Source organism: Brienomyrus brachyistius, chromosome 16, assembly GCF_023856365.1.
Source record: "Brienomyrus brachyistius isolate T26 chromosome 16, BBRACH_0.4, whole genome shotgun sequence".
Classification (NCBI taxonomy): Eukaryota; Metazoa; Chordata; class Actinopteri; order Osteoglossiformes; family Mormyridae; genus Brienomyrus; species Brienomyrus brachyistius.
The window spans coordinates 12,780,468-12,795,159 of record NC_064548.1 but is presented as its reverse complement, the minus strand read 5'-3'; the positions used below and the strand labels follow the sequence as shown (position 1 = coordinate 12,795,159).

Below are 14,692 nucleotides of genomic sequence, written 5' to 3'. Positions count from 1 at the left end.
TTCCTCTTTTTTCATAGAGGAAGTTGTCTGTGAAGGGCTGCCACCCGTAGCGGCACCCAGGGAGCTGGGGGTTAAGGGCCTTGCTCAAGGACCCACAGGTTGAGGCTGGGTTTGAACCTGTGACCTTCTGATTACAGGAACACAGGCTTAGCCCACAGAGCCACATGCTGCCCCCTATACATCCAGCCGTTATTCTGATACGATTTTAGTAGCAGACATTCTAAAAAAAGGAATAACCATAGATTCATGGCTGCGGGACGCAGAGCCGTGGGTAAGTTAATTCATTAAATTGAGCAATGAGCCGTATTTTCCATTCTTTGATCAAGAAAGAGGGAGTGACTAAGATTTAGAGGAAAACGTATTTGATTCTGATTACAGCCCAAAACATTTGGAACAAAACAGGCAAATACGTAAACGAAACTGACTATTTTCCAATCCATGCAGCCATAATTGAGGAAAAATCTTTTTTCCTTTTATTAAATTTGATATGCTGATGGACAGGGAAATATTTCAATAAAAGGAATGAAATGAGGTAAAATGAAGGGGAAAAACCCACAGGAAGCACTTATAGTACATGTTTACATATATTATATAATGTCAAAACCTCTGCTCCTGATCAGAACACATATTTAAGCAGAATTCAGTCCTTTCACTTTCCCTTTTGTCCTCTTTCCCTTAATCAGCTATGATGATTAAGTTTACAGAATGAGTGAGAAGCCACACTGCCAGTTATTTCAATAAACAATACACCAAGTTTAATTAACCATGTATTACTTCTTCAGTATACAGTTATGCTCCTGCACCTGGCATTGCACACCTTGGAAAGGTCAGCATTTGTACAACGATCAGCTCTGGTTAAACAAGTCCCAGTCCACACTGGTAAGGTACCACCAAACATGGTCATTAAAACCACAGACTTCTACTCACCTCCGCTTGTGCACAATGTCCTGGGCACACTGATCCTTGTGGTACCTGACAAACTGCAGGCAGGTCAGCCTGATCTCCTCAGTTACCGGAGCCTGGGCATCTTCCGCCCTCCCCCTGCCTGGCCACAGGCAGCTGAACCTGCACGCAGTGGGGACAGAGAGAGCAGGAAGGATGCTGGGCCTACGATTATACGCTTCACTGCAGCCAGAGACGCAAACAAGGCTAACAGCGCTAAACAGCAGCGGTGCTACTATACTCTCCACCCCAGCTGCACCTACATTCTTACTCAGTGCCGCAATCATACTCTCCACCCCAGCTGCACCTACATTCTTACTCAGTGCCGCAATCATACTCTCCACCCCAGCTGCACCTACATTCTTACTCAGTGCCGCAATCATACTCTCCACCCCAGCTGCACCTACATTCTTACTCAGTGCCGCAATCATACTCTCCACCCCAGCTGCACCTACATTCTTACTCAGTGCCGCAATCATACTCTCCTCCCCAGCTGCACCTACATTCTTACTCAGTGCCGCAATCATACTCTCCTCCCCAGCTGCACCTACATTCTTACTCAGTGCCGCAATCATACTCTCCTCCCCAGCTGCACCTACATTCATACTCAGTGCCGCAATCATACTCTCCTCCCCAGCTGCACCTACATTCTTACTCAGTGCCGCAATCATACTCTCCACCCCAGCTGCACCTACATTCTTACTCAGTGCCGCAATCATACTCTCCACCCCCCGCCACTTACATTTTTTTATGTTTCTCATGATAAATGACCCACAGACGAGATCAGGCGTTTACCTCTTTTTGAATGGTAGGATGATTAAATGCTTGTCCAGCCCAAAAATACCAAATGAAATAAAGCCCTTAAAATAAAAAAAAATAAAAAATCAATTTGAGTATTTTGGCAAACTTCAAAAAGACCTGGATATGCATGAAAACCCCTAGTTACAATGATATTAAAGGCGTTTACCTGCCCATAATTGGCAATAGCACAGAAGAACTGCAGCTCCAGATACAGTCGACCAGGAACACGGTTAAACAGCCACCACAGACAGCTGGAGAGATTCTGAAAGACAACAGGGGAAGTTAAGCTCCGGCAAGGCTGACGCTGCACTGACACTGGGTAAAACCCAACCAGAAACCGCAGTCTGTTTAGCATCTAAGTTGTCTTACAAAATAGGAGGTAATCTCAGCCTACATAAAAGGATCAGCATCATGTCACATCATCATGTGACTGCAGAAACTTGAGCACATTGCCAGAATGTGGTTTTAAATGATGAACTGGAGCGACTGACGGCGTCTTTGAGGTATTCATGGGAGTGACTGAGTCACAGGAAGGAAAAGTGACCTTCAAACTGCCCAGCAAGGTGGCAGCCGTCACCGAGCAGTGGCCGGGCGACGGGCGACAGTTGGAGGGGAAGCCGACATTCCGGAAAGGAGGGCGGCGGGATGTGACTCACCGCCAGCAGGCTGACGACGAGCAGCAGGCACAGGAGAACGTGTCGGGCGGCCTGGGGGTCGCGCTGCTGCTGGAGGCGGACCTCCTCCTGAGCCAGCAGGCAGGTCGCAGGCTCGCACTGTGCGCCGTCACATTGATCTGGGGGGGGGACGTGGGCTCGTCACCATGAAATGCATTCAAAGTAAGGCTTTCTGAAGCCATCATGTCATTATTACAGGCAAAAATCAGCAGACAAGCGTGTAAAAAAATATTTCATCAAATCTAACTACAACACAAAAAATTTCCATGGTTTGAAAAAGTAGCAGTATTAGACAGACAGAGGTATTATGCCTACATTGTCTTGGGTAAGTACACTTTCAAAATTATATATATATATATATATATATATATATATATATATATATATATATATATATATATATATATATATATATATATATATATATATGGTCCTCTACTTATGAATGCAATACATTCCGAACGACCCTTCGTAACTTGAAATGTTCGTAAGTCGTTTTTCAAGATCATTTTAAGGGTATGTGCAAGTACAAAAAACTAGGATGCTTGGTGTACGCACGCTACGCTGCTGCGCGGCGGGAGTAGCGGCCAGAAGTCGTACGACCCAGACTTGGCACACAGAATTTTGTGTTGCGGACAGGATACGGGAGCCCAAGGAACACAATTTGGACTTACAGACATACGAACGAAGAGGTCTAAGTTCAAAAGTTGAAAGTTCTTAAGCAGAGGAGCACACACACACAAGCATCAGCTCTCCTTTTGTTCAGATTTTACAGGCAATTCATATTTCTTAATATACAAAGGCATTGATTAGGATATTTATTAATGGCCTGCCCTGACATAAGAGAGGAAGAAGGAGAGGACAATTTTGACTGAAGTAATATTATATTACATTACAAGCATCAGTTCAATTGAGAAAGGCTGAAACTGGAAACTAGCTGGATAAGCGAAACCACTTGTAACTGAGGAACTGAAAAATGTGAAACAAGACCACATAGAGACACACTCGTAGTCCTGGATGATCCACAAATGCAACCCTATTGCTTCTATCCTGATCATATAAACATGCCAATTGCAATTAATTATACAGTGGATATAAAAGTGTGCACATCCCTGTTAAAATGCCAGGTTTGTGTGACGCAAGAGAGACCACGATAAAGCATTTAAAAACGTTTCCCACCTTTAATGTGTCATTTCATGAAATGATTTAAATGATTTATCGTTGGCCCTATTTTAAACAGGGGTGTGTACACTTTCTATATACACTGTAGGTACAAATAAGTATCTGTCACCCAACCCAGACAATTTATTTATAAGATGCACTTACCATCTCACATTTGCTATAAAAAACATACAATACCAAAGCTACAATGAGAATTTAAACAAACAAACCCTTGCCCGCATAAAGAATTTTATCAGCTGTGATGCAAAGTGATTTGGCACCATTAATATATCAATGACTATTTAACAATGTGTTTAAAGTCATAAATAAAAAAGGTTCTTGCAAAATCTGAATCGTACAGTTCACACCAAAAGAGCAGCAATTTTAAGCCGAGCTAAAAACTACTGATTAGGGAGAGAATAGCCGTAACACCATGGTGCATCTAGAAATGGAAGGATATCAACAAAACGTTATAGGAAAGATGTACAAGCATGAGAAGAAAAAAAAATAGGCAATAGCTTGACGAAAAACAACAGATGTGTTAGAGGTAAACAAGCATGTTTTGAAAGGGCATTAAATGGAAATCCAAATTCAGCTGCAAGAGCCAGGTCACGCTGAGGCACAGCTGAGCACACACTTTGGCAATCGCCGTTTGCGTCAAAACAGCGAGGGTGGCCAGGTGGCTCGGTTCATAAGCCCCTTGATGCAGGGCTCACCCAGAAAATCATGCAACTGTACAAACAGATAAGCGATGCTCTAGATGAAGCCAAGCAACCGAAAACGCAAGAGCAGAGAGTACCTGGCTGTACAGATGGTGCGTCACTCACGTTGGTGCTGACAATCATGTCAGGCATTGGCTGTGGCTGAACACACTCACACATGTGGCACTCTGACAGAACACAAAGACACGTGTTACAAAAACGCTGAAGGCCAGACATTGGGCGATAACCGCATGGCTGCAAGACACCAGCGGAAAATTTACTGGGACATCCCCACAAGATAGACGTGGGGCTCTTATCAGCTCTGAACATGTGGAACATGTTTTCAAAGGCTCAAAGTTTTCTATTGATGTGTGACTAGTACAATGAATTTCTACGTGTGCGCAGACCACAGTGCCAAGTACAATGCAAATAAAAATCAACCAGCATAGACAAACACTCACATAATATAACACATGTAAAACAGTGGAAGAAGGACCATGGGATTAAGGTGTCGGTGTGTCAGCTTTAGTGGCATCTGGTTTGCAGTTTGCCTTCACTCCAAACCCTAATTACTTGTTGGTTGCGCAGTTCTGTGGTCCAAGTGCTTATGGCCTATACCATCTGCCAGACCAGAGGGGGGAGCGGAGTGGCGGTGCAGAATGACGGGTGCCGTTCTTTGGGCTGTGTGTCAGTAACGTTTTCAGAGGCCTTCATCCCCTCCTCAGTATGCCGCGGTCGTGTGCCGAGCCGCTGCTTCATCAAGACTTCGCAAGCACCAGAGCGCAGCATTTCTCAGCCCAGTCTTCGATGACCCGTAGGGAGTCCACATCTTTCCTCCCTCCCTGTTTTCCTGGCACCAGACCAGGAACTTAATTTCCTAGAAGGCCATCTCAAGCCCTAAAATGGAGCGTTGTTTGCAAACAACGGAGTTACAGCTGTGTCTGGCCACAGAGTCATGGGTACAGAGGGTACAGAGGGGCGCTCAGCACGCTGCCCTGTGACTAGTCCGAAGGAGGTTACAGCATTACTTTGCAATTTGTCTGGATGTTACTTTGGGATTAATCTGGATGTTATTACTGCTTCAATGAAGTATATGCATAGTAGCATTCATCCTCCCAAGTCCACTAAGGAGGTGTGGAGTGCATGTGATACAGGGTCCCCTGTAGAACCTGTAATCTATGCAAACTGAAGGGAGTCCATATTGTTTGGGATGAGTCTCTGTAACACGTCTCATTACCAGTCTCTTGAAATACATGATTAGTATGGAAGGCAGCAGCAGGACTCAGGGACGCATACCAAGAAACAGCCAATCAGAGAGTCCCTGTTGTTTTTCCTGGTATTTATATTCAATCCCTGTAGTGGAAGCAAATGTTTCTACAGCCACGTGAAGTTTAAGGGCTTTTTAGCCTTAGGAATACAGCTTAAAACGACAAAAACAACAAGTATGATACAGGACAAAGCTGAGAAATAACAGCGCAACATCAATTGGAAATGTAAACCATGTGTGCTCAAACCAGTCTTCAACGCAATAAACCCAATGATGTACCTCTGGTAAGGTTGCCCTCTGTGGGTCCTGCTTCTGGCCTGGCCTGATTCTCTGGACAGTGATCTGCTGCTGCGTCATCCGTGGCGCCTGAGCTGCAGTCCTGCTCCAGGACGTGGTAATTTGGATCCTGGGGGCCCCGGCTGAGGCCCATAAGAGAGCCGCCCCCCAGCAGGATGCCGCAGAACTGAACCACGGCAGTACTAATGATCTAGCAGAGTAACAGGGATGGGATGACATGCTGTGGTGTGGGGCCTGGACTTCTGACTGTAAATACCAGTCAACTACTAGCTAAGCATGTAATTAGCAGTAATCATGTCTGGGCAGTAATAATCTATGATCTTCTGGCTCAAACCAAGATCACTTCACAGAGCAAAACAAATGAAACTCGACTCTGACACTCAACAAGATGACTGAACCTACAATTTTAAAACATATACTTACAGTATTACAGTTGCACAAGAAAACCCAAAGCACCTTAAACCATATAATGGCAACTCTCACCTGAGATCTTCCGTAGAAAAAGGCAGAGTCGATAGTGTCAGGCATCCGCTCTCCAGCAATAAGAAGGACTCCCACAATCAGGGCTGGGACTCTGGAAATATTCATAACACTTAGCAAATGCCATCTCCTACAAAGACCAGTAGAACCTGGAGAAAAGACACAACACCTACCCCCAGCCCACAATTGGGAAAATCCACACGGGAACCTTCAGTTCGTTGTCCTTCTTCATTAGAAAGAGAGCCAAAGCTATAAGTGCTGCAATTGACACACATGTCAAGTCAGCTATTGATGCTCAAACTTTTATTACAATGAGCTTTATTCATATGTCCAACCTGGTGCGTCCATTTAAAAGTACCAACCAAAAGGCGTACCTGCCCATATGTAAGTGCTGTAGAGGGATCCATACAAGAGAGTGAAGGTGAGAACCTGCCCGATGAAGTTGTCTTGCTTCACAATGAAGTTCCACAAGATCATACCGATACAAACTAAAAACTGGGAAAGCAGAGAGGGTGACATTTTGCAGTCAAAGGCTTTCAGAAGTTACCAGTTCAAAAGACAATACATGCAAAGAGAATGTAGTGAATGCGTACGACGTCTGTGGTAGGAAAAAGAACATCAGGGTATTACCTGTGCCAAGAAAAGGTTCATGGTGAATATGTGCGGGAATCTCTTGAACTTCTTACTGAGGAGCATGACAGCAATGGTCCAAACCTGTGACACAAAACAGGGGAACCATCAGTTCCTCAAATAAATGACAGAGGGACACACGGCAAAAAAAAAAAAAAAACACAGGAGTATTTAGAGTGATGGAGAACCCCTCACCAGAGCCACTAAACTGATGATGCTGATGTTGAAGCTCACGTTCTGGAGAGCAGACACTAAAGGCTTTGGGTCCATCCACGGGATCGTAAGTAACCAAGCAGACACATACATAATAGGAGCGGAGAGAAAGGTGCTGATCACCATTCCTGAGGTCACCTACAAAGGAGAAGAAGAAACTAAATGATATCATCACCACAGAGGCAACGGGAAGTCAGAAAGTCCTGAGCCATTAGCTTTCGTCCACTTTGCATGACTCACAACTTCAAGTTCCATATTGTACTGGGCGGCGTAGATAGCCACACTTGGGGCAGAGGGGAAAACGCCATAAAGGAATGCATAGTTGGAGAGACTGGAGTGGTTGTGGGAACTGTCGTTGTCCGTGTCCAACAGCTCCACCATGTCCCGGCAGATCAGTGGCATCAGGAGCCTGACGGGGGAATAAAGCATCATTTCAAAAGTCACAATTCGCCAGACCAATAGAACCTAAAAATAAAGTCCTCACCAGGAGCTCAGGCTGGGCAAAGGGATATTGGTAGGAAACCGACGGGTAGCACACCAGCTCAGGACCTCAAACTGCTACAAAGGACTTTCGGAACAGCCTTAAAAATCATCTGAGCAGATCTGCATCAGCTCCAAAGTTCAACATCAGGGACACCATCCACCCAGCTTACAGCCTCTTCACACTACTGCCCTCGGGAAAGCGTTACCAATCCACTGATCGCCACCTCCACCAACCGTCTGAGTAACAGCTACTACCCCCAAGCCATCAAGCTGCTAAATAGCCAGTGACCTGCATCAGTCCCTGCTGGATTGTATTGTATTGCACACACTAGCAATATTCCACTTTCTCCACATTTTATTAGTATCGTCTACCTTGGTGGCCTTTTGTACATCCTCCCCCAAAGCACCACCTATTTATTGCATTTTCGGTACATTTACTGTTTCACTCCCCATATCACACTAGCTTTTGTCTTGCAATGTCTGATCATACTGCACTGCTATTAGTTCTGTACTACACTGCCGCTCATTGTTCTACTGTCCCTCCTAATGCACCTGTCCCCTTCCCTGCACTGGCGCACAGGAATTTCACCGTGCTCCTTGGAACACATGACAATAAAGACATGAAACTTGACTACTGTAGGGCACTGATATCTGCCTGTTACATGCACTGCAAATGATACATGCACTGCAAATCTAGAAGGCAGCTCTTCCAAAATCCTGTTATGATAGTCATCTCAATTAATGCCTTAGGGGAAAGAAGCCATTTGCTTCTGTTTTCTCTAAAGCCAGAATATTTAGTTGATGACACTTGTCTATTTAACACGACAGTTGCTTAACCAGACAGTCAAGTACCCAGAAACGAGCACCAGCAAGATTCTTGCCTAATGGGCTGTTGGTGGTGAAATTCCATTCATGTCCTAACCTGCATGCTGCAGTGCTCTCAATGAATGGGCTGATTAGTTTTCTATTTGAGAAAATCAGGGGAGCAAAATAGTTTATCCACTAGCATGGCAAACTGCACTGAGGATCATGCATTCACCAATGGAAGCACCAATGCGTCCATCCATCCACCACTTATCCTGAACAGAGCCTTGGGCAATATGAAGTGAAAGAAAAGTTAATGTAAGGGTGGGATGTCTGGGTGGGATGGCAAAGTGCATGATACAATAGACAGAAAAATGAAAAAATACTTGAATTGAGAATAAAAAGTGGATACGGGTTTAATAAACCAAGAAAGAGGAACGAAAAAGAAGACAGTCTTTTGGCAACGGAAAATGGAACGCATGCAAAAAAAGAAAAGAAAAACATGCAAAACCAATGTCGACTGTTGGAAGAACTATGGCTCTGTGTAGGGGATTGATAAGGTCTGCGTGATTAAGACAAGCTTACATATCGAATAGGAATAAGAAGCTACCCACTGAGTCGCTATGCCAATATAGACATTAAAAATAATAACTGCTGTAATTAGTCACCCCAGCATGCACTACAACCAAAGACCATATTTAGAAGAAGCTACTTATAATTATAATGATATTAAGTACAGCAGACTGAGCAACAAAAGGCGTCCCACACCAAGCAGAAAAGGTTCTGAGATGCTGAACAGGGACTAAAATTTCTCGTGGTTTCCTGCAGCTTGATATTCATACAATAGTAAGACAGGAAAGCCTGGGCGTGGTTCAAACTCTACAAACAAAACACTTGCACGGTAGTACAGGGGCGATTTAAAGCGGGAACATTAGCTTCAGCACGAAAGTTAGCACTGATACTGCACAGTCCCACCACATTCTGCGGATGTCTACCAAGGCTAAGCATGCCTGTCCGCATACTCACAGCTTGGCCGTGATGAGGAGAATCAGCGCCACCACAGTGGACCGAGTGAACTTCCCGAGCTGGCCCACCATGGAGAGGCCGAGGTAGAACAGCGCTGCACCACCAAAGGAGTTAGCCAGGCCGTCGACGAACTCCTGCATGACGGTAGGGACCGTCTGGCCCAGCAGGAAGTGAGAGGCCAGGCCGACGACCACCATGAAGACAATGGGGTTCTTCAGGACCTGCAGGATCACCACGGCGACGATGCGTAGCTTGTGCTGCTGCTGGTGCGCCTGATTGGTTCGCCACTTCTGCACCTCGCAGAATGCGAACCCAATTGGGTTGAGGATCATGAGGGAAATTGGCGCCACCAGGTAAATGTACTGCAGATATTCTGGGTGTGTGTTCTTGTACAAGGCCTCCACTGAGCGAGACACAAGACAAGCACCGAGCATTAATTGGAAGAAAAACATCACCACCTTCTATGATGTAAATGCACATATTGTAAAAAGACAAGCTGCTTCAGGCTATCATCTACAAGAAATGTGACAAAGTGGTTTCCAAAGCATGGCAGCCACAAACCAAAGGCAGGACATTTCACCTATGCACTTCATTTATAATGATTCTTGAGTAAATGAGTATTAGGCTATATAGGTTTTAACAGGAAATGAAGTAACTGCACATGTGGTCAGACCTGCACAAACACGCCCTTAAGCGCTCAGTGATACTGCCAGCACTGTTTCATTCATGTGGAATTTTTCGTTAATTGTTTACGGGCATGACTTGGGAAAAAAATATATATCCCCACATACCGCACAACACGATCAAAATGAAACGCATCGATAACTATTTTAAATCTAAATATATTATATATCTGTGTGAAAAGTAATGTCTATGGGTGATGTGTATTAAATATGTTGGCACATAAGGGAGAAATCACTGAATCATAATATAAACATATAGACAAAAGCCGAAATGCATTACATGGAGATGTCTCTGCACAACAAATAATTTAATCTGTTGGCGGGAAAGACTTTTCAGCTTTATTTGTACTAAATGAAACGGTTTAATGAGGAATAAAAGGAAAAAGTACAGACAGTCATTCGCTATTCTGGGAAATAACCTGCATTTCTGAGAAACTACCCCTTCAGCCACAGACGCAGTCTGGCATCCCTTCTTCTAACAGACTTTCTACAAAAAGTACCACGAGGAAGTTTGTCAGACACTCACCGATGGGGTAGCCCAAAGCGAAGTCATTGCTCTGTGTGGCAAAGATGGAGAAAAGACCGGCTTTGCCAAAGCGATTTTCGGGCCCGGTGATGACTAGGGTGAGCGCGCACACGATGACAAACACCGACACTTTGGCGATGAGGATGCTCCAGAGGAAGGACCAGATGACGTTGCCAAAGTCCAGCAGCACCATGTTCTTGTACAGCAGTGCAGGCAGAGCGAACTTGGACACGAAATTGCCCAGCCCCTTGGCCTGTGTCGATGTGATGATGTCGGTGCGCCCGGCCACGTATCCGCACAGGACAATCCCGAAGCATTCCAGCAGTGCCGGGAAGAGCTTCTCGATGGACATGGCAGGAGGGGAGATGGAGAGGCTGTGGGAAGCGTTCGACCCATACTCGACTTCGACGGGGGGCTCCATGATGGCTGTGATTGTTTTTGCTCACAGGCCACAGCTGACACGTGATGGCTGGAGCGATGACATTAGCTGGCGCACAATTATGACTCACTGAGAAACGACAAAAGAATGCAAACATATTGCATACTGCAGAGATTCAACACAGATTCGGCCTGGCTGCAGACACCAGGTCAATTTTGACGCCCTCTAAGCATAAATAAAATAAATCATCATTCAGATATTTTCTTAATAAATAGAGAACATTTAAAGCCTTTCAAAAATTCAAAAAAGTCAATGACATCTGACAGACACAAAACTACGCAACGCTCACAAATTATTTAGAGAGAAAAACTGCACTCTGCGTACCGAAATGTGTCTCCAGGCAGGATGTGTCAGCGTGAGCCAAGAACACTACACTGCACAGTTAGCCACAAAATCAAACTGTTAGATTTCAGCATAGAAACAGCGCTTAGGGTTTCTATGTCTCCCAAACATGGAAAAAACTAATAATAGACCCCAGACCCCACATCCAAAAATACATTTTTGAAGCACGTGAGTGAACTGCTACCAAGACTGCTAGGCAAATGAACAAAAACTCCGACTGTACAAACAACGTCTGTTTCCCCGGTGACCAGCTGAGATATAAGGAAAAGAGTAAACTATATGAACAATACTGGCGGGTGATAGAACAGAACAGCATCTAAACAGCCACTGTGAGCCGTGGCTGAAGATAAGAGGAGTGACATCCTGGAGGTGGAGGCTACGTGCAGGACAGGTGACCCATGCTGGGTCTCGAACGGTGTCTTACAGACACAAGCGAGGGCGTTTTTAACAGCCAGATTTCTTCAACATCTGTTTCCTCTTTCTGCTCAACGCCTTTATGTTCATCGTGAAGCCAGTACTATTTTTAGTCAGAAGTCATAATGTACCATATCATCATAACAGCATGAAAGATACACTGTCTAAATGTACCACTGTAGGATTTGTGATTCTACCTGTATTAGGGCTAATTAACAAATCTAATCATTAGCGACTGTCTGGTCATATGGTGAAAGTCTAAACTCCCCCACCCCAACCAAAGAGAATTTAATCTCCGAAGTACTGATAAGAGTAGAAGCGTTTCATGGATAACTAGGCTATTTTAAGCACTGAACGTCTGTCTACTCCCTTTCCAAGAAGGTTATGGCTTACAAGTGGTATATGCATTTAATCGATTCTAGTGCAAAGACTCCTAATTATGTAATGTGAGCCTGAATGAAGGGTAACAAAATTCATGGCATTTACGGAGCACACACATGCACAAACACTTCTCAAATGGTTAAGATGCTTTCTAATCTGGAAATAGAGGCTAACAAAACAGCAGTTTATTTTCCATCTACGCAGAATGTTGCAAGAAACAATGTTTCTCATTCCTTATACCGTTAATATCTTTCTGGCACATTCGTTACAAGACTTATTAACCACGAAATATAATTATTTCAAGAACTCTCACCTAATTCCAACAACTTCTTACAAATCAGAATGGGAGGACGGTAGGTGCAGTCTTATATAGAAAGCTTCCTTTTTCGGTAAAAACAAAGCTTGCTGTTGGTGTGTAACAACTGTATTCTTCCTGACACCAATTACAAGTTTAATAAAGAGACTTTCCGGCGCCAGGCACGATGCATCACATTGAAAAACCTGATTTACATCACTACAAGTTCCAGTATGTATACCTCACCACTCACGCTACACTTCAAACCATGCATCTCATTCACTCAATATTTATTTAACTTCCCACTCAGTATGTGAAATTCAGAAACCTGTCCTTTTTATATAAAACAATTCAGCAAAACGTGAAGTGCTCACTTTAGACTGACGTAAATATCAAAACACTTTCTTACATCCTTCTGAAGACTCACGTCTCTTAACTGGGCCAATTATTCATACTGAGTGGCCAGTCCCCTTATCATCAGTGAGTAAATACCACCTGTATTGCCTTTCACATTCAAATATTAACCATCCAGATTACAAAGGAACAGGTTCTCATTAAACCTTGATAAGACACAATTTAAAAAGCTGAAATTCATCAGTTTCTGAAAATGCATAAATTACCATAAACTACTTCCGGAACCGCAGCTATACTAATTTAGCACAAGAATTATTTACTTTTTTGAAAAAGAACTAGGTGACTGAACTACGATGAATGCACGTTCCTGACTGACACTTAGCCCAGATAAAGCGGCTTTACACCCAGAGGCTCATGTCCTGACTGGCAGGGGTTTTATTACAGAGTGCAGGGGTGGAAAGTTCAAGTCCCAAAAGTACAAATCCAGACCAAGGTTTAGTTTCAACCAACCAGTATAAAGTCACAGTCACAGAGCACTCAACTGGCTGGTTTAAACAAAAACTTGGTCTGGATTTGTACTGGGAATTAGTGCTCACCTTGTTCTTCCCACGCCTAACATAACGACTGGAAGTTAAGTATCAAAGTTGACCTGCACACATGTACCTTTTGGAAATAGTACAATAAAATCATTAGGGAAATATGGTTAATTAATGAAGGTGACGTCTCTTACTTTTTGTTATATACTGTACATAACAGTGATCCCCATACTTCCGTAGAATAAATGGCCAAAGTCCTAACAGTCTCGGAACTTGGCTTATGGGCCCGGGGTCGCCGGCTTTGGGTGACTGTTACGATGAAACCATCGAACGTATCTAAGCTATTTATGGCGGTGGTGGGAGAGAGGCTGCGACGTCCCGCTTTGGGTGTTTAACAAGCCGTCCTCACACCTCCAGGGCGGCCCCGTCTCGCAGGTGTGTGCGATGCTCCACCGCCAGCTCCCACATCAGCGGCAAGACGCACATCTTAACCCCATGGCATCGGAACAATTTTGTCCCAATTAATGTAACTGAAACAATTATAATCGCGATTTAGCACACATACACACACAAAATCCCCGTTGCGCGACCAGCGAATTCATGGACGTCAGACCCCTCACAGTGACACGGCGGGGGGTCCGAACCTAGGAACCGAAGTAGCATAAGCCCAAGCCCCCTTTCTGACTGACCAGAGCGGGGGAAACTGTGTGGGAAAAACCACAGACACCCACCGGACCGCCAACGGTGATCCTACCGGCATGTGGACGCTCCCGCCAAGGGCCAACTAAGGCTGTCAACGTCGCCTCGTACCGGGGTAGCAGCCGCGCATATTTCACAAGCTAGCACCGGCAGAAACGCTGCTGGGCTACTGTATTTTCGCTAGTCCCATCTAAAGCGCCGCATGTCGACACAATAATCGGCTGTCAACGAAACCGAAGCCTCGTAAAAGAGAAGAGGTACCTACCGTTCTTTAGCCAACAAACATCGCCGCATTTCCGAACATCCGACAGTAAAACGACCCGACAATTGACGTGCCGATTGTCCAATCACACACCGCGCTGTGCTTTGACGAGTTAGCGCTTCACCAATGGCGGTACGCAAATTTCGGGCTCTATAGGATGAACTCGATGACTTCTCACGTGGTGACGGAAACCGCTAATTTCGTATGTAACGGTACCAGCTAATTCCTGAATTAATACCTAAAAACATTTGTGCAATCATTTTCACCCCCAGAAAATCGCAT

General features: G+C 44.6%; 1 protein-coding gene across 12 annotated transcripts in view; it reads right to left on the bottom strand.

Annotated features, from left to right (window-relative positions):
- The window catches only part of gpr155a (G protein-coupled receptor 155a), a 17,094-nt gene extending 2,545 nt beyond the window's left edge, over nucleotides 1–14,549 (bottom strand). For 2 of the 12 annotated variants that reach the window (XM_048978049.1, XM_048978054.1), the window contains exons 1-15: nucleotides 14,414–14,549; nucleotides 10,689–11,196; nucleotides 9,480–9,882; nucleotides 7,407–7,575; nucleotides 7,149–7,304; nucleotides 6,954–7,037; nucleotides 6,698–6,818; nucleotides 6,497–6,581; nucleotides 6,327–6,417; nucleotides 5,826–6,033; nucleotides 4,378–4,467; nucleotides 2,400–2,536; nucleotides 1,910–2,005; nucleotides 1,738–1,802; nucleotides 928–1,065 (exon numbers count right to left, since the gene is read on the bottom strand). In XM_048978049.1, coding sequence (XP_048834006.1) covers nucleotides 928–1,065; nucleotides 1,738–1,802; nucleotides 1,910–2,005; nucleotides 2,400–2,536; nucleotides 4,378–4,467; nucleotides 5,826–6,033; nucleotides 6,327–6,417; nucleotides 6,497–6,581; nucleotides 6,698–6,818; nucleotides 6,954–7,037; nucleotides 7,149–7,304; nucleotides 7,407–7,575; nucleotides 9,480–9,882; nucleotides 10,689–11,109 — 2,264 coding nt within the window. In that variant the 5' untranslated portion in view covers nucleotides 11,110–11,196; nucleotides 14,414–14,549. The other 10 variants (XR_007382739.1, XR_007382740.1, XR_007382743.1 and 7 more) reach the window with 10 other exon arrangements.
- Nucleotides 14,550–14,692: the final 143 nt, after the last annotated feature.